Source organism: Chiloscyllium plagiosum, unplaced genomic scaffold (assembly GCF_037043375.1).
Source record: "Chiloscyllium plagiosum isolate Xiang-an unplaced genomic scaffold, Cpla_swu_hap1 HiC_scaffold_14, whole genome shotgun sequence".
NCBI classification, from domain to species: domain Eukaryota; kingdom Metazoa; phylum Chordata; class Chondrichthyes; order Orectolobiformes; family Hemiscylliidae; genus Chiloscyllium; species Chiloscyllium plagiosum.
Window position 1 is genome coordinate 4102633 of NW_028270152.1, and position 24879 is coordinate 4127511.

At 49.1% G+C, this 24879-nt stretch overlaps 2 protein-coding genes across 3 annotated transcripts in view; both read right to left on the bottom strand.

Moving 5' to 3' along the window:
• Nucleotides 1-2028, bottom strand: part of LOC122558781 (zinc finger protein ZXDC-like) — a 33732-nt gene extending 31704 nt beyond the window's left edge. Inside the window, exon 1 of the mRNA XM_043707551.2 lies at nucleotides 732-2028. Coding sequence (XP_043563486.2) covers nucleotides 732-2019 — 1288 coding nt within the window. The 5' untranslated portion in view covers nucleotides 2020-2028. The remainder of the gene's footprint in view (nucleotides 1-731) is intronic.
• Nucleotides 2029-13402: 11374 nt separating this feature from the next.
• Nucleotides 13403-24879, bottom strand: part of uroc1 (urocanate hydratase 1) — a 100609-nt gene continuing 89132 nt past the window's right edge. Inside the window, exons 19-20 of one of the 2 annotated variants that reach the window (XM_087994045.1) lie at nucleotides 19400-19499; nucleotides 13403-14569 (exon numbers count right to left, since the gene is read on the bottom strand). In XM_087994045.1, coding sequence (XP_087850171.1) covers nucleotides 14429-14569; nucleotides 19400-19499 — 241 coding nt within the window. In that variant the 3' untranslated portion in view covers nucleotides 13403-14428. The remainder of the gene's footprint in view (nucleotides 14570-19399; nucleotides 19500-24879) is intronic. The other variant, XM_087994046.1, reaches the window with a different exon arrangement.

Below are 24879 nucleotides of genomic sequence, written 5' to 3' on the forward strand. Positions count from 1 at the left end.
TTCCCTAGATGCTGCCTGACCTGCTGCGCTTTTCCAGCAACACATTTCCATCTCTGATCTCCAGCATCTGCAGACCTCACTTTCTCCTCCATCCCAATACCAAGTCCACTCTGTAGCCCCATTGCTACCCCAATGTGAGTCCCTCCATCCCAATACCAAGCCCCCTCTGTAGCCCCATTGCTACCCCAATGTGAGTCCCTCCATCCTGACACCAAGCCCCCTCTGTAGCCCCATTGCTGCCCCAATGTGTGTCCCTCCATGCCAATACCAAGCCCCCTATGTAGCCCCATTCCTGCCCCAATGTGAGTCCCTCCATCCCAATACCAAGCCCCCTATGTAGCCCCATTCCTGCCCCAATGTGAGTCCCTCCATCCTGACACCAAGCCCCCTCTGTAGCCCCATTCCTGCCCCAATGTGTGTTCCTCTATCCCAATACCAAGCCCCCTCTGTAGCCCCATTGCTACCCCAATGTGAGTCCCTCCATCCTGACACCTAGCCCCAATGTGTGTCCCTCCATGCCAACAAGCCCCCTCTGTAGCCCCATTCCTGCCCCAATGTGTCTCCCTCCATCCCAATACCAAGACCCCTCTTTAGCCCCATTGCTGCCCAATGTGTGTCCCTCCATCCCGACACCAAGCCCCCTCTGTAGCCCCATTCCTGCCCCAATGTGAGTCCCTCCATGCCAACACCAAGCCCCCTGTCTGTAGCCCCTCTCGGTGTGCCCAGTTTACCCGGGACGTCGCACTTGAAGGGCCGCTGGGGCTCGAAGTGGCTGCGCCGGTGGCCGCTGAGCTTCAGGGCGGTGGCGAAAGGCTGTGAGCAGACCTCGCAGACGAAGGCGAGCTCCTGGACGTGCGCCTTCATGTGGGCCTTGAGGTTGTAGACGGTGGTGAAGCGCTTTCCGCAGCGCTCCGCCTGGCAGCCGAAAGGCCGCAGCTTGCCGTGGGAGTGTAGGTGCCGCTTGAGTTTGTAGGAGGTGGTGAAGGCCCACTCACAGCCCGGCACCGTGCAGCGGAAAGGCCGCGGGCTGTGGGACAGCAGGTGCACCTTCAGCCGGTGCTTCTTGTCGAACGCCTCCCTGCAGTCGTGCTCCGGGCACTGGTAAACCGGGCCCGAGGCTTTGCCGCGGCCTAGGCCCAGGCCTTCCGACAGCTTCATCAGCACATCCCCGCTCTCCGTTACAATCAGGTCCCCGTAAGAGGTGCCCGAGGCCGGGCCGGGCCCGCACTCCAGGCCCAGGCTGCTCGAGTCCCCAAGGCCCGGGGGTGCAGGGAGCGGCTGGTCGGGCAGGAGGTGCCGGGGCCCGGCCTCGGGCGCTAGGCCGCTCTCCCCGCCGGGGTAGGCCGCAGCCTGGGCCTGGGCCTGGGCGGGAGCGGGGCCGGGGGAAGGCTCCTCCCCGGTGGCCGCAGGCCCCGCCACCTCCCCCGGTGCCGCCAGGATCAGGAGGCCGTTCTCGATGCGGACCAGGAGGTTGCGGTTGTTGATGGTGATGGTGCCGGACAGGCTTCCAGGAGAGGCCGAGGCTGAGGCGCCGGCTCCGTCCCCGGGAAGGCCCGAGCCTACAGGCGGCTCCAGGAGGAGCCCGGGGACGGCGGCAGGAGGAGGAGGAGGAGGCGGCGGCGGCTCGGCCTCCAGCCGGAGGTGGCTCTCCTGGGAGGCCGCGGTCACTCGAGGCCCAGGCTCGGGTTCCAGTCCGGGGCCTAGCGCCAGGCCTCCCGCCTGAGCCTCGGCCTCTCCTGGCTCCCGGCCCAGCTCCAGCTCCGTCTCCCCCGCCAGGTTAAAGACGACGAAGATCTCAGGCTCGGCCCGGGCCCCGGGCTCTCCGCCAGCGGCAGCCGGGAACAGGGAGAGTGAAGCGGCGGGGCCTCCCTCACCCAGAGCCCCGGCCCCGGCCTGGGCCTGCAACCCCGGGGCCCCGCCGCCAGCTCCCAGCTCCTCGCCGCCGGCCCGCTCGGTCTGCCGCAGCTGCTGGTAATCGAGGCCCAGGCCCGGGCCCGGGCCCAGCCCCTGCTGCTCCATCCCCGGTCTCCCCGCGGCTCCGGCGGGAAACGGCTCCGGGCGTGGGGGCGGCACCGAAAACCCGGCCTGGATCAGAGGTCCCCGTCCGGATCGGGACCGGGAACGGGGAGGCTGCAAAACCCGGACTGGATCCCGGCATCAGCGGAACGCGCCTTCACACAAACCATTATCATTCAAAAAATCACACAGCACCAGGTTATAGTCCAACAGGTTTAATTGGAAGCACCAGCTTTCGGAGCGACGCTCCTTCATCAGGTGGTTGTGGAGGAGACAATCCTAACACAGAATTTATAGTAAAACTTTACAGTGTGATGTGACTGAAATTACATTGAAAAACACCTTGATTGTCTGTTGAGACTTTCATCTGTTCGAATACAGTGATATTTTCACTTCTTTCATGTGTAAATCACAAAACCTTTTTTTCCAAAAGTTGCATTCTCGGGTTAGCTGTAACAATGGGTGTTAGCCGTTCTCTGTCTATGTCGTGATGTTTAGATTGATTCTAATCTAAAAAGTGAGGTAACAGAGTTTTACATGATTTCATGCAGTTTTTGAGCAAAGTACAATGTAACTCTGCAAGTACAAATTTTCATTTAATTTACTATTGTCATTTGTGTCTAAATACATTGAACTGGTTTTTTTTCGCGAGCAATACAGGCAGCCAGTCATTACAGTCCACATGTCCCCCACCCAAATACAGGAGAAAGTGAGGACTGCAGATGCGGGAGATGAGAGACAAGATTAGAGTGGTGCTGGAAAATCACAGCAGGTCAGGCAGCATCCGAGGAGCAGGAAAATCAATGTTTCCGGTAGTACTATGTGGTCTCCTCTACATTAGGGAGACAGGGTGCCAACTTGTGGATGTTTCAGAGAACATCTCCAGGACACACGCACCAAACAACCCCACTGCCCTGTGGCTGATCATTTCAAGTTCCCCTCTCACTCCATCAAGGACATGCAGGTCCTGGGCCTGCTCCACCACCAAATCCCAGCCACCCGATGCCTGGAGGAAGAACGCCTCATCTTCCACCTTGGGACACTCCAACCACATGGAATCAATGTTGATTTCACTAGTTTCCTCATTTCCCCTCCACCCACCTCACTCCTGATCCAACCTTCCAACTCTGCACCGCCCTCTTGAACTGTCCTATCTGTCCATCTTCCTTCGCACTTGTTTGCTCCACCCTCCACTCCAACCTATCACCATCACCCCCCACTTTCATCCACCTATTGCATTCCAACCTACCTACGAAGCATACCTTAGATGCTTCCTGACCAGGCAACATCTCCTTGGATGCTGCCTGAACTGCTGTGCTCTTCCAGCACCACTAATCCAGAATCTGGTTTCCAGCATCTGCAGTCATTGTTTTTACCTTGCTTCCTGACCAACTGTGCTTTTCCAGCACCTCGCTTTTTGACCCCACTCAAATACAATCTACATGTACAAAAATACAAATTGCTGGAAAAACTCAGCAGGCCTAGCAACCTCTTTGGAGTGAGGGCAGTTAATTTTTCGAGTCCAGTGACCATTCATCAGAATATCCTATTTAAATATAATCTAAATGTTGCACAATCAAATACAGCCTATATGTCCCCGCTCATGTTTCATCAACCTATATTTTATTTTAAAATTTACATTTATATTGCACCTTCACCTTCTAAAGACATTTTAGAGAATGTAACAGTCAATCAAGAGTATTTTGACACCCTCTGACAGTGCTACTCTCCCTCAGTACTGACCCTCTGACAGTGCTACGCTCCCTCAGCACTGACCCTCTGACAGTGCAGCACTCCCTCAGCACTGACCCTCTGACAGTGCTACACTCCCTCAGCACTGACCCTCCAATAGTGCATTATGTTGGTTTCAATTCTTTCATATGTAAATTCTAGAACTTTCTTAAAGTTACATTCTCAAGTGAAATTTAACATATTTACATATGAAAGAACTAAAACCAACATGTTCATTACTGATGAGAGACTTAACAAACACTCCAGGTCTTTTTCAATATATAATTTCAGTTCCATCACACTGTAAACTTTTGTTATGAATTCTGTGTCCTATGATCTTATTCTCCACGACCACCTGATGAAGGAGCGTCGCTCCGAAAGCTAGTGCTTCCAAATAAACCTGTTGGATTATAAACTGGTGTTGTGTGATTTTTAACTTTGCCCATCCCAGTCCAATGCCAGCATCTCCAAATCATGACACTCAATATACTTCAGCGATTTTCTTTGACCAGCCCCAGTTTCAGTTCCAATCCTGTAGCCATTCTGACAGGAGCTATGTCAGAAAGACAAATACATGTTGTACCAATTTCAGTCACTTCTGTGTGACAATGTACCTCTGACCAACCCTGTGTAACATTTCTTCTTTATTAATGCAGTCATAGAGCAAAAGAGTTTTACAGCATGGAAAGCAGGCCTTTCGGCCCATTATGTCCATGCCAGTCATCAAGCAGCTAGCCATTCGAGTCCCGATACTGTTCCAGCACTTGACCCATTTCCTTGTGTACCTTGGCATTTCATGTGCATATCCAACTACTCAGAGTCATCATGGAATCAGACCTTTGGCCCAACCAATCCATACCAATCTGATATCCTAAACACATCTAGTCTCATTCACCAGAATTTGGTATCTCTCTAAACCCTTCCTATTCATATACACATCTGGAAGCATTTTAAATGTTATAATTGTCCCAGCCTCCAACACTTCCTCTAGTAGCTCATTTCATACACAAACCACCCTCTATGTGGAAAAGTTAATAGTTCTTCAATTTTCTGAGAGTTTCTGCCTCTAACACCCTTCCAGACAATGAGTCCCAGCTTCCCACCATCCTCTGGGTGAGAAAAGTCTATCTCCAATCACCTCTAAACCTCCTGCCCCTTCCTGATCGATCTGTACCCCCTAGTTATTGATCCCTCAACTAAGGGGACATGTTCTCCCTATCTAGCCTGTCCATGCCCCTCATAATCTTATATACCTCTGCTAGGTCCCCTCTCAGCCTTCTCTACTCCACAGAAAACAATCTGATCTTATCCAGCCTCTCTTCATAGTTAAACTGCTCCATCCCAGGCTACATCCTGGTGAATCTCCTCTGCACCCCCTGAGTGCAATCACATTCTTCCTATACCACGGAGACCAGAACTGCACACCATAGTCCAGCTGTAGGGTAACAACATTCAGCCCTCAAATCACTCACTGTTCGTTGTTGGAATGTGATGTGTTTAAACTGGCTGCCACCTGTGTTGAAATACAAGAGCATTGTCATGATGGTTAATTCCTCTGTTTTTGTGATGTTGTATAAGAGATGAGTACTTGTGCAGGTCAGGTGAATTGGCCATGCTAAATTGCCCATAGTGTTTAGGTGCATTAGTCAGGGATAAATATAGGGTAGGGAACGGGGTCTGGGTGGGTTACTCTTCGGAGGGTTGGTGTGGACTTGTTGGGCCGAAGGGCCTGTTTCCATACTGTAAGGAATCTAATCTAATCTAATCTAAATATTACTGAAGAGTGTGATGTTACTGAAGCCTTCCATCTATTCTCATCAGGACATACTCAAGGATGCCAAGTTTTAAATGATCACAACAATTTATATACATTTTACATGTTTGTACCTCAATTGGAGCCTCAAATTAATATCTCTTTGAAAGGACAATAGGTCTGATAAAGAACTTATGCTTGAAACGTCGATTCTTCTGCTCCTTGGATGCTGCCTGACCTGTTGTGCTTTTCCAGCACCACACTCCCGACTGATCTCCAGCATCTGCAGACCTCACTTTCTCCAAGATGATTAAAGGACTGAATATCAGTCCTGATATTTAGGGTGAACTCCTGGAGTTGGAAGTGGTCTTGAATCCTGCACATTTGGAAATTAGAATCAAGAGTTTGTTCATCGTATATTATTCCACAGGGTGTGGTCTTCAAGGATAAGGCTACCTTTAGTTGCCCATCCCTACTTGCCCTTGAACTGAGTGGCTTCCTGCCCCTTCAGAGGGCAGCTCAGGGTGGACCATTTTCTGTGGCCTGGAGAAACCGTGAGGGTGGGAGAATGAGGATGCTGCTCCCACAGGCAGAGCTCAACGTCATCATTGTCAAAACATTTCGGGGGAAACTGGATAAGCACAGGACGGGGTTACAGAGACAGGGAGGGGGTATAGGGGCTGGAGAGGGTTACAGAGATAGGGAGGGGGGTGTAGGGGCTGGAGGAGGTTACAGAGATAGGGAGGGGGTGTAGGGGCTGGAGGAGGTTACAGAGATAGGGAGGGGGGTGTAGGGGCTGGAGGAGGTTACAGAGATAGGGAGGGGGTGTAGGGGCTGGAGGAGGTTACAGAGATAGGGAGGGGGTGTAGGGGCTGGAGGGGGTTACAGAGATAGGGAGGGGGGTGTAAGGGCTGGAGGGGGTTACAGAGATAGGGAGGGGGTGTAGGGGCTGGAGGGGGTTACAGAGATAGGGAGAGGGGTGTAGGGGCTGGAGGGGGTTACAGAGATAGGGAGGGGGTGTAGGGGCTGGAGGGAGTTACAGAGATAGGGAAGGGGTGTAGGGGCTAGAGGGGGTTACAGAGATAGGGAGGGGGTGTAGGGGCTGCAGGGGGTTACAGAGATAGGGAGGGGGTGTAGGGGCTGGAGGAGGTTACAGAGATAGGGAGGGGGTGTAGGGGCTGGAGAGGGTTACAGAGATAGGGAGGGGGTGTAGGGGCTGGAGGGGGTTACAGAGATAGGGAGGGGGTGTAGGGGCTGGAGGAGGTTACAGAGATAGGAAGGGGGTGTAGGGGCTGGAGGGGGTTACAGAGATAGGGAGGGGGTGTAGGGGCTGGAGGGGGTTACAGAGATAGGGAGGGGGTGTAGGGGCTGGAGGGGGTTACAGAGATAGGGAGGGGGTGTAGGGGCTGGAGGAGGTTACAGAGATAGGGAGGGGGTGTAGGGGCTGGAGGGGGGTTACAGAGATAGGGAGGAGTGTAGGGGCTGGAGGGGGTTACAGAGATAGGGAGGGGATGTAGGGGCTGGAGGGGGTTACAGAGATAGGGAGGGGTGTAGGGGCTGGAGGGAGTTACAGAGATGGGGGGGTGTACGGGCCGGAGGGGGTTACAGAGATAGGAAGGGGTGTTGGGGCTGGAGTGGGTGACAGAGATAGGGAGGTGGTTTTGGGGCTGGAGGGGGTTACAGAGATAGGGAGGGGGTGTAGGGGCTGGAGGAGGTTACAGAGATAGGGAGGGGATGTAGGGACTGGAGGGGGTTACAGAGATAGGGAGGGGGTGTAGGGGCTGTAGGGGGTTACAGAGATAGGGAGGGGATATAGGGGCTGGAGGAGGTGACAGAGATAGGGAGGGGGTGTAGGGGCTGGAGGGGGTTACAGAGATGGGGGGGTGTACGGGCCGGAGGGGGTTACAGAGATAGGAAGGGGTGTTGGGGCTGGAGTGGGTGACAGAGATAGGGAGGTGGTTTTGGGGCTGGAGGGGGTTTCAGAGATAGGGAGGGGGTGTAGGGGCTGGAGGAGGTTACAGAGATAGGGAGAGGATGTAGGGACTGGAGGGGGTTACAGAGATAGGGAGGGGGTGTAGGGGCTGTAGGGGGTTACAGAGATAGGGAGGGGATGTAGGGGCTGGAGGAGGTGACAGAGATAGGGAGGGGGTGTAGGGGCTGGAGGGGGTGACAGAGATAGAGAGGGGGTGTAGGGGCTGTAGGGGGTTACAGAGATAGGGAGGGGATGTAGGGGCTGGAGGAGGTGACAGAGATAGGGAGGGGGTGTAGGGGCTGGAGGGGGTTACAGAGATAGGGAGGGGGTGTAGGGGCTGGATGGGGTTACAGAGATAGGGAGGGGGTGTAGGGGCTGGAGGAGGTGACAGTGATAGGGAGGGGGTGTAGGGGCTGGAGGGGGTTACAGAGATAGGGAGGGGGTGTAGGGGCTGGAGGGGGTGACAGAGATAGGGAGGGGGTGTAGGGGCTGGAGGGGGTGACAGAGATAGGGAGGGGTGTAGGGGCTGCAGGGGGTGACAGAGATAGGGAGGGGGTGTAGGGGCTGGAGGAGGTGACAGAGATAGGGAGGGGGGTGTAGGGGCTGGAGGGAGTTACAGAGATAGGGAGGGAGTGTAGGGCCTGGAGGAGGTGACAGAGATAGGGAGGGGGTGTAGGGGCTGGAGGAAGTTACAGAGATAGGGAGGGGGTGTAGGGGCTGGAGGAAGTTACAGAGATCGGAATGGGGGTGTAGGGGCTGGAGGGGGTGAGAGAGATAGGGATGGGGGTGTAGGGGCTGGAGGAAGTTACAGAGATCGGAATGGGGGTGTAGGGGCTGGAGGGGGTGACAGAGATAGGGAGGGGGTGTAGGGGCTGGAGGGGGTGACAGAGCTCGAATGTTGAGACTGACACTTCTCCTCATTCACCACCATGTGGCAGCAAATCACAGCAGAGATGTGAAAAGACAGAATCAGGAAGGTGCAGCTGAGGGAGGAGAGTCTAACCTTAAAAAACCATGTGACATAGGATCAGGAGTAGGCCATTCAGCCCACCGAGGCTGCTTTGCTGTTCAGTGAGATCATGGCTGATTTGATAATCCTTAACTCCACTTTCCTGTCTCTCCCCCTTAACTCTCGATCCCCTTCCTGATTAATAAACCGTCTGCCTCAGCTTTGAATTGACTGAATGACCCAGCCCCCTACAGCCCTCTGTGGGAAAGAATTCCACAGATTCACTCCCCTCTGAGGGAAGAAATTCCTCCCCATCTCTGTCTTCAATAGGTGACCCTTTACTCTGAGCTGACTCCCTCTGGTCCTGGACTCTCCCACACGGGGAAACAGACTGTTCACATTTCCCCAGCCAAATTCTTTAAGAATTTTGTATATTTCAATAAGGTCACCTCTCAATCTTCTAAACTCCAATGAGTACAGGCCCAATCTACACAATCATCCGCCATAAGACAGTCCCTCCAAACCTGGGATCAGCTTTCAGTGTATCTTTCCATCGATAAGTTACAAAGATCAAAGAACATTACAGCACAGGAACAGGCCCTTCGGCCCTCCAAGCCTGCACTGATCCAGTTCCTCTATCTCAACCTGTCACCTATTTTCTAAGGATCTGTGTCCCTCTGCTCCCTGCCCATCCATGTATCTATCCAAATACATCTTAAATGACACTATCATCCCCGCCCCTACCACCTTCGCTGGCAATGCATTCCAGGCACCCTCCACCCTCTGCATAAAGAACTTTCCCCGTGTATCTCCCCTAAACCTTTCCCCTCTCACTTTGAACTCGTGACCCCTAGTAAGTGAGTCCCCCACTCTCGGAAAAAGCTTCCTGTTATCCACCCTGTCTATACCTCTCATGATTTTGTAGACCTCAATCAGGTCCCCCCTCAACCTTTGTCTTTCTATTGAAAATAATCCTAATCTACTCAACTTCTCTTCATAGCTAGCGCCCTCCATCCCAGGCAATATCCTGGTGAACCTCCTCTGCACCCTCTCCAAAACATCCACATCCTTTCGGTAATGTGGCAACCAGAACTGTACACAGTATTCCTAATGCGGCCGAACCAAAGTCCTGTACAACTGTAACATGACCTGCCAACACTTGTACTCAATACCCTGTCCAATAAAGGAAAGCATGCTGTATGCCTTCTAGACCACTCTACTGACCTGTGTTGCCACTTTAGGGAACAATGGACCTGAACACCCAGATCTCTCTGTACATCAGTTTTCCCCAGGGCTTTTCCATTTACTGTATAGTTCGCTCTTCAACTGGATCTTACAAAATGCATCACCTCACATTTGTCTGGATTGAACTCCATCTGCCATTTCACTGCCCAACTCTCCAATCTATCTATAATCTGCTGTATTCTCTGACAGTCCCCTTCACTATCTGCTACTCCACCAATCTTAGTGTCATCTGCAAACTTGCTAATGAGGTAACCTCCACCTTCCTCCAGATCATTTCTGTATATCACAAACAACAGTGGCCCCAGCACTGACCCCTGTGGGACACCACTGGGCACAGGGCTCCAATTTGAGAAGCTCCCTTCCACTCCTGCTCTCTGTCTCCTGCTGCCCAGCCAGTTCTCTATCCATCTCGCTAGAACACCCTGGACCCCATGCAACTTCACCACCTCCATCAGCCTGCAATTGGAGACTTGGTCCAATGCCTTACTAAAGTCCATGTATATGACATCTACATCCCTTCCCTTATCAATAAACTTTTCTACCTTTTCAAAGAATTCTATTAGGTTTGTAAGACATGTCTTTCCCTGCACAAAACCATGCTGCCCATTACTGATAAACCTATTTTCTTTCAAATGGGTATATATCCTATCCCTCAGTATCTTCTCCAGTAGCGTCCCCACCACTAACGTCAGGCTCACCGGTCTATAATTACCTGAATTATCCCTGCTACCCTTCTTAAACAAGGGGACAAATTTAGCAATTCTCCAGTCCTCCAGGAGCTCCCCTGTGTTCAAGGATGCTGCAAAGATATCTGTTAAAGCCTCAGCTATTTCCTCTCTTGCTTCCCTTAGCAACCTGGGGTAGATCCCATCTGGACCTGGGGACTTGACCACCTTAATGCCTTTTAGAATATACAAAACGTCCTCCCTCCTTATGCTGACTTGACCTTGAGTAATCAAAGATCTATCCTAACCTCAATACCCACCATGTCCCTCTCCTTGGTGAATACCAATGCAAAGTACTCGTTAAGACTCTTACCCATGGTGTAGAGTGCGGGGAGTGTGGTGTAGATGGCTGGGAGGTGGTGGAGGAGGGATGGTGACACAGATGTTGTTAATGATGATGAGCTGGCTCAGGACTGATGGACTCTCTCCAAGTTCAATCTTTCTTTTATTATCATTATTCTTAAATTACTCAAAATGGTGCCAAATCGAGATTAGAAATGAAAGTTTTTCACTTATTTTATTGTATCCTTATTGTAAAAATCATGTGACAATAAAAATTATTCAACATTCGTAATGTCCAATGGCGAAATTTGTATCACATGGATGTGTCTGTTACTCTGCGTTGTGAAGGTAGCAGAGTTTCCTTGGCCTAACCTACCAACGAGGAGATGGAGGAGGCAACAGGAAACACTCAGATGTAGCCATCCCCCAGTGAGAGACTCCTGTGTGAACACATTGTACAGGAGATGTGCTGAACCATATCAGAGATTGAAGGCAGATTGAGAAGGTTCTGGAAGGTACTGTGCTCCCACGCAGAATGCCATTGGTGACTTTGACATTTCAGCGATGGAGGGAGGCTGGATGAGCTTGGATTGGCCTCTTTAGAGCAGAGGAGGTTGAAGGGGGACCTGACAGAGGTGTGTAAGCCTGATGAGGGGCATGGGTGGGGTAGGTAGGAAGCCTTAGTTGATGGGTTAATAACAAACGGGCATAATGTTCAAGTCAAAAAGTTTGTTGCTATCCACCCTGTCTATACCTCTCATGATTTTGTGGACCTCAGTTAGGTGCCCCCTCAACCTCTCTTTCCAATGAAAACAGTCCTAATCTATTCAACCTCTCCTCATAGCTAGCACCCTCCATACCAAGCAACACCCTGGTGAACCTCCTCCATACCCTCTCCAAAGCATCCACATCCTTTTGGTAATGTGGCGACCAGAACTGCACGCAGTATTCCAAATGTGGCTAAACCAAAGTCTTATACAACTGTAACTTGATCTGCTAACCCTTGTACTCAATACCCCGTCCAATGAAGGAAAGCATTCCGTGTGCCTTCTTGACCACTCTACTGATCTGCGTTGGCACCTTCAGGGAACAATGGACCTGCACACCCAGATCTCTCTGTACATCAATGTCCCCCAGGACTTTTCCATTTACTGTATTGTTCGCTCTTGTATTGGATCTTCCAAAAAGCATCATCTCACATCTTTCCGGATTGAACTCCATCTGCCACTTCTCTGCCCAACTCTCCAATCTATCTATATTCTGCTGTTGTTAATTTTAAATCTGAGGTAAAGGAATTTCTTTTTAGTGAAGACATTAAGGGACATGGGTTAAAGGCAGGTGTGTGGGGTTTGGATACAGATCAGCCACAATCTCATTAAATGGCAGAACAGGCTTAAGGAGAGGAATGGCCTCTCATTCAGATAAGGAGTCCACAATTATCCAGCTGTAGTCCGACTTGCTCCCTGTGTACTTTTAGCAAGACTTCCCCAATTTTATACTCCATTCCCTTTGAAATAAAGGCCTGTTTACCATTGCCTTCCCACTATATTTGGATGCTAGTATTTTGTGATTTTTGCTCAAGGGCCCCCAGATCCCTGTGTTTTGTAGATTTCTACAGTCACTTTCACTTTTCCCCATCCATGCCATGAATATACTGTCAGCAACACTGATTCCTGGGGCGCTCTACTCATTTTGAGGTCTCAAAAATACAAGTGACAGAGGGTCACTGGATTGGAAACGTTAAATCTGTCTGTCTCTCTACATTTGCTGCCAGACCTTTCTGTTTTCGCGAAAGGGCTGTGTGTTGTCCTGAGGTCAGGAAAGGTGCTATATAAATGCAACTAATTAATTTTTCTGGGCCTTTTCTGGTCTCATGGTTGACTCCAGCACTTGGTTCCATTGGTTAATATAGGCAGTGTACCAGAACTGTACTCTGTACATTGAAGGCAACACCTCACTGTTCCAATCTCAGTTCACTTGACCGCCATGCTCAGACACCAGGGTGAAAGGGGAGACCACAGACGGTGCAAGTTCTTTTCAATCTCCCTTCCACTGACATGGGCATATGAAACACACCAGCAGTGTGTGACAAATTTAACTCAAAACAAATGCTGCTTGGGCCAAAGCAGATGTTAACATTATCACAAGGCAATTTGTTAACGACAAAATCATTAGTTACCTTTCAAACCAGAGCAGAGTCCAATTTCTCCCCCACCCCCAGGCGCTCAGAGCATGTTAGACACATTTAAAGAGTCCATCGCTGATCTGAAACAGTTGCGCAAAGGTGTGAGGTTTAAATCAGTGAAACATGACAGCCTTGTGTCGCTAGAAAAATAACAATAACACAGAGGTAACTTGTTGTGCAGCAATTGTTCAACTTCATTTAATCAGGCAGTTACCACCCACACATCAATAGGAATCAAATATCCATCTAAACAATGCAATCACTCCATCAGCCCATGGTCAATGACACCTTAGAGAGAGGTAAAAGTCACATAACACCAGGTTATGGTTCAACAATGATTCGGAGATGCCGGTGTTGGACTGGGGTGTACAGAGTTAAAAATCACACAACACCAGGTTATAGTCCAACAGGTTTAATTGGAAACACTAGCTTTCAGAGTGCTGCTCCATCATCAGGTGATTGTGGGGGACTCAACCACATGATGAAGGAACGGCGCCCTGAAAGCTAGTGTTTCCAATTAAACCTGTTGGACTATAACCTGGTGTTGTGTGATTTTTAAATTTGTACACCCCAGTCCAACACCAGCATCTCCACATCATGACCTTAGAGAGAGATAAGCAAACTGAGGGGAAGTTACTAACAGATACCATGCTTTGTTTATTCTCAGACTGTTATAGGTTTTGGACTCCAAACACATTTAGTTCACATTGTCCACGTGGTTGAAAGCAAGGGAGAAGCTGTTATGTTACAGGAGGATGGAAAATAATTGGTCAAACGGGCAGATCAGTGGCAGGTGGCATGTAACCCTGATAAATGTGAGGCGATGCACTTTGGAAGAAGGAACAAGGGAGTACTTAATGAAAGGCAGGACACGAGGAAGCTCAGAGGAACAGAGGCATTTTGGGCTGTTTGTCCACAGATCCCTGAAGATGGCAGGACAGGTTAATAGGGGAGTTAAGAAGGAATATGGGCATCAGTCATGGCAGAGGTTATAAGAGCAGGGAGGTTATGTTGGAGCTGTACAGCACTTTGGTGAGGCCACAGCTGGAGGACTGTGTGCAGTTCTGGCTACTGCATTATAGGAAGAATGTGATTACACTGGGGGTGGGGGGGTATGCAGGAGATTTAACAGGATATTGCCTGGAATGGAGCAGTTTAATGCTGAAGAGATGCTGGATAAGCTCAGATTGTTTTCTATAGAGCAAGAAGATTGAGGGGGGATCTGATAGAGATTAATAAGATTATGAGGGGCATGAACAGGGGGATAGAAAGCAGCTGTTCCCCCTTAGTTGAAGGGTCAATAACAAATGGAGTGGCAGTCTGGAATGTACTGCCTGGGAGGGAAACCACATGGCCTTTAAAAGATATCAGGACGAGCACTTGGAACGTCATAACATCCAGGGCTAGGCCCCAATGCCGGAAAGTAGGACCGGTGTAGAGCAGTTTGGATAGTGCAGACTCGATGGGCTGAAGAGCCTCTTCTGTGCTGGTTGATTCTCTGGTGCTCTGAATCAGAATAGTGCACAGGGATGTGAGTGGGACAGGGGTAGGTGGGTGCTGGTCAGGCTGCCTACTCCTGCAGGGCTCTGTCCAAGATCTCTTCATCCTCCACAGCGTGAGGGAGGGTAACTCTCAGGCCTCTGTGTTCCTTCATAGTTCTGCAAATTGTCTCGTATGCCCTGGCATTTCCGGACCAGCACCGTCGGCTCACCTGCAACACAAGGAAATTGCATTTCTGTAGCGCCTTTCAGAACCTCTCGTGCTGTTGTGAACAATCTCCCAGTCCTTTACTGAAGGAGACCGGGGGGAGTTCTCTTTAAAGGTGACATGCAAACAAAGCGAGGGGAATGTGAGAAAAAACACTTCCATCCAGCGAGTGGTCAGGGTGTGGAACGCACAGCCTGGAAATGTGGTGGGAGCAGTTCAACTGGGGCATTCGAGGGGGCACTGGATAGAAATGGTGTGCAGGAATATGGGGAAAAGGGAGGAGATTGGCACCAGGGGCTAGAACACTTCCAGGCACGATGGGCTGAATGGACTCCTCCTGCACTGTAACAAATTTTGAGGTTCTGGGAAGCACTGAATCAGTGTCACTACAAATTATTATCTCATCATTTAGTTTGTGGGATGATGCTGTGCATGAAATACCTACTGCATTTTCAACAGTACGACAATGACGACTCATCAAAAAGCCTGCCCTTGGCTGTAACAGCTGGGCAAAGGTCAGTCAGTCTCACATTCAAGGCCTTGGCTTTGTTCTGCTTTGTCTCGTTCAGGGTCTGGTTGGCCGAGATTCTCTAACCCCACTTCACCCCTGATCCCTGCACTCGGTAAATTGGGCAATACCACCACCATCACCACCACCTCCCCCACGATCCCCACCTCGCCATCAGCCCACGATGAGTAAGATCCCAACTCGCGGAGGCGAAAAGTCAGCATCTAACCGTCACCAGCCACCCCGATGGTGTAGGCAGTGGGCGGAGTATTGTGTTCCCCATCTGCCCTGTTAAGCCCGTCCCATCAGAATCTTGTATCTTTCAATAAGGTCACCCCTCAATCTTCTAAACTCCCATGAATAAAGGCTTAACCTGATTAGCTGCTCTTGATAAATCAACCCATTCATCCCAGGAATCTGGCCAGTGAATCTCATTTGAACTGTCTTGGTACATCTTTTATTAAATACAGGGACCAGAACTGTACTCAGCATTCCAGCTGAGGTCTCACCAACACCCTGTACAGCTGCAGTGAGACTTCCCAATTTTTAAATTCCAACTCCTTAACAATAAAGGCCAGAATTCAATTTCTTTTCTTAATTAGGAGGAGCATCATGCCCTTGGTGATGGTGCAATGGAAGGTTATTAGAATGGGACATAGGAGGGTCAGTCATTTGGCTATGTGTCACTGTTCATTAAGGAGGTCCAAGGAGGAAGTGGTGGAGGCTGATACCATTACAACATTTAAAAGGCATCTGGATGGTTATATGAATACGAAGGGTTTGGAGGGATATGGGCCAAGTGATGGCAAATGGGACAAGATTAAGTTAGGATCTTTGCAAGGTTTGTGAAGGTTTGTAGCTTAGGTTGAGGTTTAGGCTGTAGGTTTGCTCGCTGAGCTGTAGGTTTGATATCCAGACGTTTCATTACTTGGCTAGGTAACATCATCAGTGGCGACCTCCAAGTGAAGCGAAGCTGTTGTCTCCTGTTTTCTATTTATATGTTTGTCCTGGATGGGGTTCCTGGGGTTTGTGGTGATGTCATTTCCTGTTCATTTTCCGAGGGGTTGACAGATGGTATCTAGATCTATGTGTTTGTTAAGGCGTTGTGGTTGGAGTGCCAGGCCTCTAGGAATTCTCTGGCATGTCTTTGCTTACCCTGTCTCAGGATAGGTGTGTTGTCCCAGTCGAAATGGTGGTTTTTTTCATCCGTGTGTAGGGCTACGAGGGAGAGCCACCACACACTGCAGCACAGACGAACTTCGGAAAACAGAGGAGAAGCACCTATACAACGTATTCAAGAAGAACGGATACTCAAATAATACAGTGCGCAGATTCCTCAAGAACAAACCACGACAAGCAGACCAAACACAGCCAGAAACCCTAACCACCTTACCATACATCAAAGAAGTTTCAGATATGACAGCCAGACTACTAAGACCCCTCGGAATCCTAGTAGCACACAAACCCACCAACACTCTCAAACAAAAACTAACAAACTTCAAAGACCCAGTACATCCCATGGAAAAAACCAACGTCATCTACAAAATTCCATGCAAGGACTGCCACAAACACTACGCAGGACAAACAGGAAGAAAGTTAGCCACCAGGATACACGAACACCAACTAGCCACAAAAAGACACGACCCTCTCTCCCTCGTAGCCCTACACACGGATGAAAAAAACCACCATTTCGACTGGGACAACACATCTATCCTGGGACAGACTAAGCAAAGACATGCCAGAGAATTCCTAGAGGCCTGGCACTCCAACCACAACGCCATAAACAAACACACAGATCTAGATGCCATCTATCAACCCCTCAGAAAACGAACAGGAAATGACATCACCACAAACCCCAGGAACCCCATCCAGGAGAAAGATATAAATAGAAAGCAGGAGACAACAGCTTCGCTTCACTTGGAGGTCGCCACTGATGATGTTACCTAGCCAGGTAACGAAATGCCTGGATATCAAACCTACAGCTCAGCGAGCAAATTTAGGATAATTTAGGATATCTGGTCAGCATGGATGAGTTGGACTGAAGGGTCTGTTTTCTTGCTGCACACCTCTATGACTCTAAGTTCGTAGAAACCCTACAGTGGAAGCAGGCCATTTGACCCATCGAGTCCACATTGACCTTCAAAAGTGCATCCCACTCAGACCCTACCCCATCCCTATAACTGCATTTCGCATGGCCACCCTAACCTGCACATCTTTGGACTGTGAGAGGAAACCAGAGCACCCAGAGGAAACCCATGCAGACACAGGAGAATGTACAAACTCAAGACAGACAGTCGCCCAAGGTGGGAATCAAACCCTCATTGCTATGAGGCAGCAGTGCTAACCACTGAGCCACCGTGCCACTCCAACTTACTGTTACAGCATGGATGTATGAAATAGTTTGGAGAGTGATGATGGAGGTTACAACTTTCTCTCCATTTCACGGCTGAGCAGGAATCTCTCCCCCTCTTCCTGCTTGCTATTGGTGTGTGTTGGAAGGGTTTACAGGTTGATCCTGAACCTGATTGGCTGTGTTAAGGCTGCACTTTCTGTGACCATCAGGTCCTGCTGTGGGACTCGAAGCCAGGGTTCCCAGCTCAGCATCAGGGAAGCTACCAACTGCAGCACAAGACTTCCTTCCAGATAGTTACTGGAAAATGGGATAATCTTCCTTAGAACAGAGAAGGGCAGATGGAATATTGAGAAATTCTGATAGATGTAAGTAGAATGCTCTTTCCTCTGAAAGCTGTGGGGAGATGGGGGAGGTCAGAGATTAAACAATGAAATGGTGAGATGGAGTCTTTTCTCGTGTACCAAGGTGTAAAGAGTTAGACTTCCCTGGGTTATGTTTGACCCATGATGAACTCTGAGAATTTATTTTCACTTCTGTGACATGTTGTGGCATCACTGGTGTCTCAGTTTATCATCTGCTCATTCATGACTTGGCTAATGGATAATGACCACTCACTCGCTCCAGGCTGAAAACTTCAGATCATCCCGTGGCTAAACCTGCAGTACGTCTATGCACCCCATAATTAATTATGGTTAAACATTGCCTCGATTTTAAGGGTATTGTTCATTTCTTATTTCAAACTCCTCCATGGCCTCCCCCCTCCCTGTCTCCACAACCTCCCCCTACCCTATCACTTAATGCACTGCTCCAAATCTCACCTCCTGTCTAGCTCAACTTTTCTTATTCATTTGTGGGATGTGGGGGTCACTGGCTGGGTCCAGTATTAATTGCCTGTCCTTAGTAGCCACTTGAGAAGGTGGGAGTGAGCTGCCTTCTTGACCCGCTGCAGTCCATGTGCTGTGGGTTGACTCACAATGCCCTTAGGGAGGGGATTCCAGGATTCTGACCCAGCCACACTGAAGGAATGGTGATATATTTCCAAGTCAGGATGCTGAGTGTCTTGGAGGGGAACTTCCAGGGGGTGATGTTCCCATGTATCTGCTGCCCTTGTCCTTCTAGGTGGAAGTGGTTATATGTTTCGAAGGTGCGTCTGAGGACCTTTGGTGAATTTCTGCAGGGCATCTTGTAGACAGTACACACTGCTGCTACTGAGTGTCAGTGATCAAGGGAATGGATGCTTGTGGATGTGATGCCAATCAAGCGGCTGCTTTGTCCACTTATGCTAATAATTCTGTCATTATTGACCCTGTCTTTATACGCCTAAGCTTTAAGCTTTGGAAATGGCTCCCCAAAATGGTCTCCTTCTCCATTTCTCCTTCCTCCTTCAAGATGTGCAGGTCAGGTGAATTGGCCATGCTAAATTGCCTGTAGTGTTAGGTAAGGGGTAAATGTAAATGTAGGGGTAGGGGTATGAGTGGGTTGCGCTTCGGCGGGGCGGTGTGGACTTGTTGGGCCGAAGGGCCTGTTTCCACATTGTAAGTAATCTAATCTAATCTAATCTAATCTAAAATGTTCCCTTGAAGTTAACTCTGACCAAAGTTTTCATTTGTCCCAACACTGCCTTTTGTGGTTTGCTGTGAAGTGTAGTTTCACCATGATCCTGTGAGAGGCACTAAGGCAGCATCTTACATTAAAGGTGCTACACACTGATTATGAGAATTGTGCTCAAAACCAATCCATTTGTAATAGTTAAATCAACAATTGAAGCAAGACATTTGAGGAACAATAGGGCTAAGGCAAGGGAGAGGTACTGGTCAGCTTGCTCTTTCAGAGCTGGCATAGGAATGATGGGCCAAATGGCTACTTTCTATGGCGTGTGTTATTTTAACAGACATGCAAATATTTGCTCAATTAATGAAACAAATTTCAACAGAAGAAAAAGTATCACCAAAGTGGAAATATATCTCACTCACCCCATTGGAGACATCCCAGTTCAGCATCATCTTTGCTCGCTCCTCAGCCTCCACAGAGCCATCCAGGACCAGACCAAAGCCACCATTCACCACCTCTCCCCTGGCCAGCAACGAGAACACACCCCATCAGTGTAAAGCTCCTTCTACACTGTTCCCCATCAAACACTCCCAGGGCAGGGAAAGCACAGGGTTGGATGCAGAGTAAAGCTCCCTCTACGCTGTCCCCATCAGACATCCTTTGTGAAAATACATTGATTAGTGCTCCTCTGACTGTCCCCATTACTAGTCAGACCACAGCTGGAATACTGTGAATATGGGCCCTACATCTAAGAAAAGATCCATTGTGTTGGAGACAGTCCAGAGAAGGTTCATTCGGCTGATCCCAGGTATGGAGGGACTGTCTTATGACCATAACTCTGAAGATACAGGAGCAGAATTAGGCTCTTCAGCCCATCAAGTCTTCTCCACCATTTAATCATGGCAGACTTGTTTCTCAACTCTATTCAATTGCCTTCTCTCTGTAACACTTGATTCCCTAAGGAAATGTTAAGTAGTTTTGGCCTGTACTCAAGACTGAGAGGTGACCTTACAGAAACATACAAAATCCATAGAAGACTTGACAGGGTAGATGTTGAAAGGGTAGACAGGGTATATGTGCCTTTGGAGTCAATCAGAGAAGGTTCACTTGGATAATCCTGAGAATAGAGGGACTGTCTTATGGGAAAGTGTTGAGTCGGTTGGGTCTGTGCTCATTAGAGTTCAGAAGATTGCGAGATCACCTTATTGAAATGTATACATTTCTGATGGACTTGACACGCGGAGATGTGAAGAGGTTGAATAGGATCAGAGGGCATCATCTCAGAATAAAGGGTCTGCCATTTAAGACGGAGATGAGGAGGAATTTCTTCCCTCAGCAGGGAGTGAATCTGTGGAGTTCTTTACCACAGAGCACTGTCGGGGTTGGGTCATTCAGTATATTAAAGCTAAAATGGATTTTTAATCAGAAAGAGAATCAAAAGTTATGTGGAAAAGGCAGGAAAGTGGAGTTGAGGATTATCAAATCAGCCATGATCTCACTGAACGGCAGAGCGTTGTCGATGGGCTGAATGGCCTACTTCTGCCCCTATATGCCTCCTCAGAGCTGCATCTCAACCCGCTCTCCATTTGCTACACTTTCCTGTTGTTACAATCAGAAATCTTTTCTTCCTAACACCCTGAAAGTCTCGAAGGTCTGCACCTCATCAATTCTCCATTTCTTCAAAGGTGTAAAAGTGTTTAAAATTCAAACCTAACATCAGCAAAGAACTAATCCACCATTTGCTTCACCTTTCATGGCTAATCCACCCAACCCAGCTGGGGTCCTGTACTAAAGCCTCGGCATTTTCTATCATCTTTGCTTCACGATGAAAGCTAACGTGAGGGAGATTCAGCAAAGTTCTTGCTGACAGTTTTACACTCCTCTCAGAGTTCACAGGTCCATTAGGAATGAATTATGTCTGCTTGATAGAAACATTCACTGCTGGTCAGACTTACTGTAATTGAAGCCACAAGTGGAAAAGTACATTTGGCCTATTACAGAGGATATGAAAAGTAACTCAACAGTATCTGATATCACCAGGGCTTTCAGTGGCAGAAGCCAAGTGTTGAACAGATGCTGGATATCCCCAGAGAACAATTTTCATCTTCATCTTCACTGCATGAGAGGTAATACTTTAGGGCCCTTCACTGGACCTGCTGAGTTATTATTCCACACATCTCCTCATATGAAGAGGTCTGAAATTATGTTCCAGTTCTGGTTAGACCCCCTCAGGAGCTATTGAGTTCAGTTCTGGAGCCTGTACCTCAGGAAGCAGGTACTGGCTACGGAGACAGTGCCTCATCAATTCACCCCAAGAAACATAGAATCCCTACAGTGTGGAAGAATGCCATTTGGCCCTCCCTAGAGCATCCCAACAGACCCGACTCTACTCCTGAAACCCTACATTTCCCATGGCCAATACACCCAGCTCACACATCTTTGGATTGTTGGAGGAAATCAGAGCACCCGGAGGAAACCCACGCAGACACGGGGAGAATGTGCAAACTCCACACAGAGAGTCACCCCAGTGTGGAACTGAACCTGGGTCCCTGGCACTGTGAGGCAGCAGTGCTAACCACTGAGCCTCCATGCCACCCCTAAATGAATGATGTGTGACCACCTGCAGACTGGTGCCCGCGCTTTTCCTGTTAATCTATGTTAGATTCCATCGAGCTAGATTTCCTCACTAGCGCAAAAGTAAAACATCCCTTAGTATACAATCACGGAGTCAGACAGTACAGAAAAGGCCACTTGGATCATGAGTCTGCATTTCCAAAAATATTCCACTGCCGACACTAGCCACACTTTCCCACACTAGGCCCATTGCCTTGAATGTGACATTCCAAGTGCCCACCCAAGTACTTTTTAAAGGTTGTGAGGTTTCCCGCCTCAACCCCACCCCCCACCCCCTCCCAAGCAGAGCATTCCAGACCCCAGCCACCTTCTGGGGGAAAATGTTTTCCCTCAAATCCCCTCTAAATCTAAAAATCAAAGAACAGCCAATGCTGGAAATCTTGAAGTTCTGAAGCAGGGTCATTTGACCCACAATGTTCACTCTGTTTCCCTCTCCACAAATGCTGCCAGAGCTGCTCAGTTTTTCCATCAATTCCTGGTATTGTCTCCTCTAAAATCCCCGCCTCTCACTTAAACATTATGCCCGTTTGTTATTAACCCATCAACTAAGGCTTCCTACCTACCCCACCCATGCTCCTCATCAGGCTTACACACCTCTGTCAGGTCCCCCTTCAACCTCCTCTGCTCTAAAGAGGCCAATCCAAGCTCATCCAGCCTCCCTCCATCGCTGAAATGTCAAAGTCACCAATGGCATTCTGCGTGGGAGCACGGTACCTTCCAGAACCTTCTCAATCTGCCTTCAGTCTCTGATATGGTTCAGCACATCTCCTGTACAATGTGTTCACACAGGAGTCTCTCACTGGGGGATGGCTACATCTGAGTGTTTCCTGTTGCCTCCTCCATCTCCTCGTTCGTAGGTTAGGCCAAGGAGACTCTGCTACCTTCACAATGCAGAGTAACAGAGAGCCAGACACATCCAACTGATACAAATTTCCGCATTGGACATTACGAATGATGGATAATTTTTATTGTCACATGATTTTTACAATAAGGATACAATAAAATAAGTGAAAAACTTTCATTTCTAATCTCGATTTGGCACCATTTTGAGTAATTTAAGAATAATGATAATAAAAGAAAGATTGAACTTGGAGAGAGTCCATCAGTCCTGAGCCAGCTCATCATCATTAACAACATCTGTGTCACCATCCCTCCTCCACCACCTCCCAGCCATCTACACCACACTCCCCGCACTCTACACCATGGGTGAGATTCTTAACAAGTACTTTGCATTGGTATTCACCAAGGAGAGGGACATGGTGGGTATTGAGGTTAGGATAGATCTTTGATTACTCAAGGTCAAGTCAGCATAAGGAGGGAGGATGTTTTGTGTATTCTAAAAGGCATTAAGGTGGACAAGTCCCCAGATCCAGATGGGATCTACCCCAGGTTTCTGAGGGAAGCGAGAGAGGAAATAGCTGAGGCTTTAACAGATATCTTTGCAGCATCCTTGATCACAGGGGAGGTCCCGGAGGACTGGAGAATTGCTAAATTTGTCCCCTTGTTTAAGAAGGGTAGCAGGGATAATTCAGGTAATTACAGATCTGTGAGCCTGATGTCAGTGGTAGGAAAGCTGCTGGAGAAGATACTGAGGGATAGGATATATACCCATTTGGAAGAAAATGGGCATATCAGTGATAGGCAGCATGGTTTTGTGCAAGGAAGGTCATGTCTTACAAACCTAAGAGAATTCTTTGAAGAGGTGACAAAAGTTGATTGATGAGGGAAGGGAGGTAGATGTCATATACATGGACTTTAGTAAGGCATTTGATAAGGTTCCCCATGGTAGGCTGATGGAGAAGGTGAAGTTGCATGAGGTCCAGGGTGTTCTAGCGAGATGGATAGAGAACTGGCTGGGCAGCAGGAGACAGAGAGTAGTAGTGGAAGGGAGCTTCTCCAAATGGAGCCCTGTGCCCAGTGATGTCCCACAGGGATCTGTGCTGGGACCACTGTTGTTTGTGATGTACAGAAATGATCTGGAGGAAGGTGGAGGTTACCTCATTAGCAAGTTTGCAGATGACACTAAGATTGATGGAGTCGCAGATAGTGAAGGGGACTGTCAGAGAATACAGCAGAATATAGATAGATTGGAGAGTTGGGCAGTGAAATGGCAGATGGAGTTCAATCCAGACAAATGCGTGCTGATGCATTTTGGAAGATCCAATTCAAGAGCAAATTATACAGTAAATGGAAAAGCCCTGAGGAAAATTGATGCACAGAGAGATCTGGGTGTTCAGGTCCATTGTTCCCTGAGGGTGGCAACACAGGTCAGTAAAGTGGTCAAGAAGGCATTCGGCATGCTTTCCTTCATTGGACGGGGTATTGAGTACAAGTGTTGGTAGGTCACGTTAGAGTTGTATAAGACTTTGGTTCAGCCGCATTTGGAATACTGTGTACAGTTCTGGTCGCCACATTACCAAAAGGATGTGGATGCTTTGGAGAGGGTGCAGAGGAGGTTCACCAGGATATTGCCTGGTATAGAGGGTGCTAGCTATGAGGAGAGGTTGAGTAGATTAGGATTATTTTCATTTGAAAGACAGAGATTGAGGGGGGACCTGATTGAGATCGACAAAATCATGAGAGGTATAGACAGGGGGGGTAGCAAGAAGCTTTTTCCCAGAGTGGGGGACTCAATTACTAGGGGTCACAAGTTCAAAGTGAGAGGGGAAATGTTTAGGGGAGATACACGGGGAAAGTTCTTTATGCAGAGGGTGGAGGGTGCCTGGAATGCATTGCCAGCGGAGGTGGTAGGGGCAGGAATGATAGTGTCATTTAAGATGTATTTGGACAGATACATGGATGGGCAGGGAGCAGAGGGACACAGATCCTTAGAAAATAGGTGACAGGTTTAGATAGAGGATATGGATCGGTGCAGGTTGGAGGGCCGAAGGGCCTGTTTCTGTGCTGGGATTTTCTTTGTTCTTACACCACCCTCCCCACTGTCTACAACCCCCCATCTACACCCCCCTCCCCGTCTGCACACCCCTCCCCGTCTACAGCCCCCTCCCCACATCTACACCCCCCCATCTACACCCCCCTTCCCCGTCTGCACACCCCTCCCCGTTTACAGCCCCCTCCTCCGTCTACATACCCCTCCCCCGTCTACACCTCCCTCCCCCGCTACACCCCCCTCTCCCTGTCTCCACCCCCCTCTCCCATGTCTACACTGCACACCCCGCTATCTACATCAGACCCACCCAATATTGACGTCACGTTGTCCAGGTGCAATCTTTCACCGCTGGGCCCTTACCACTCCACCACCACCTGC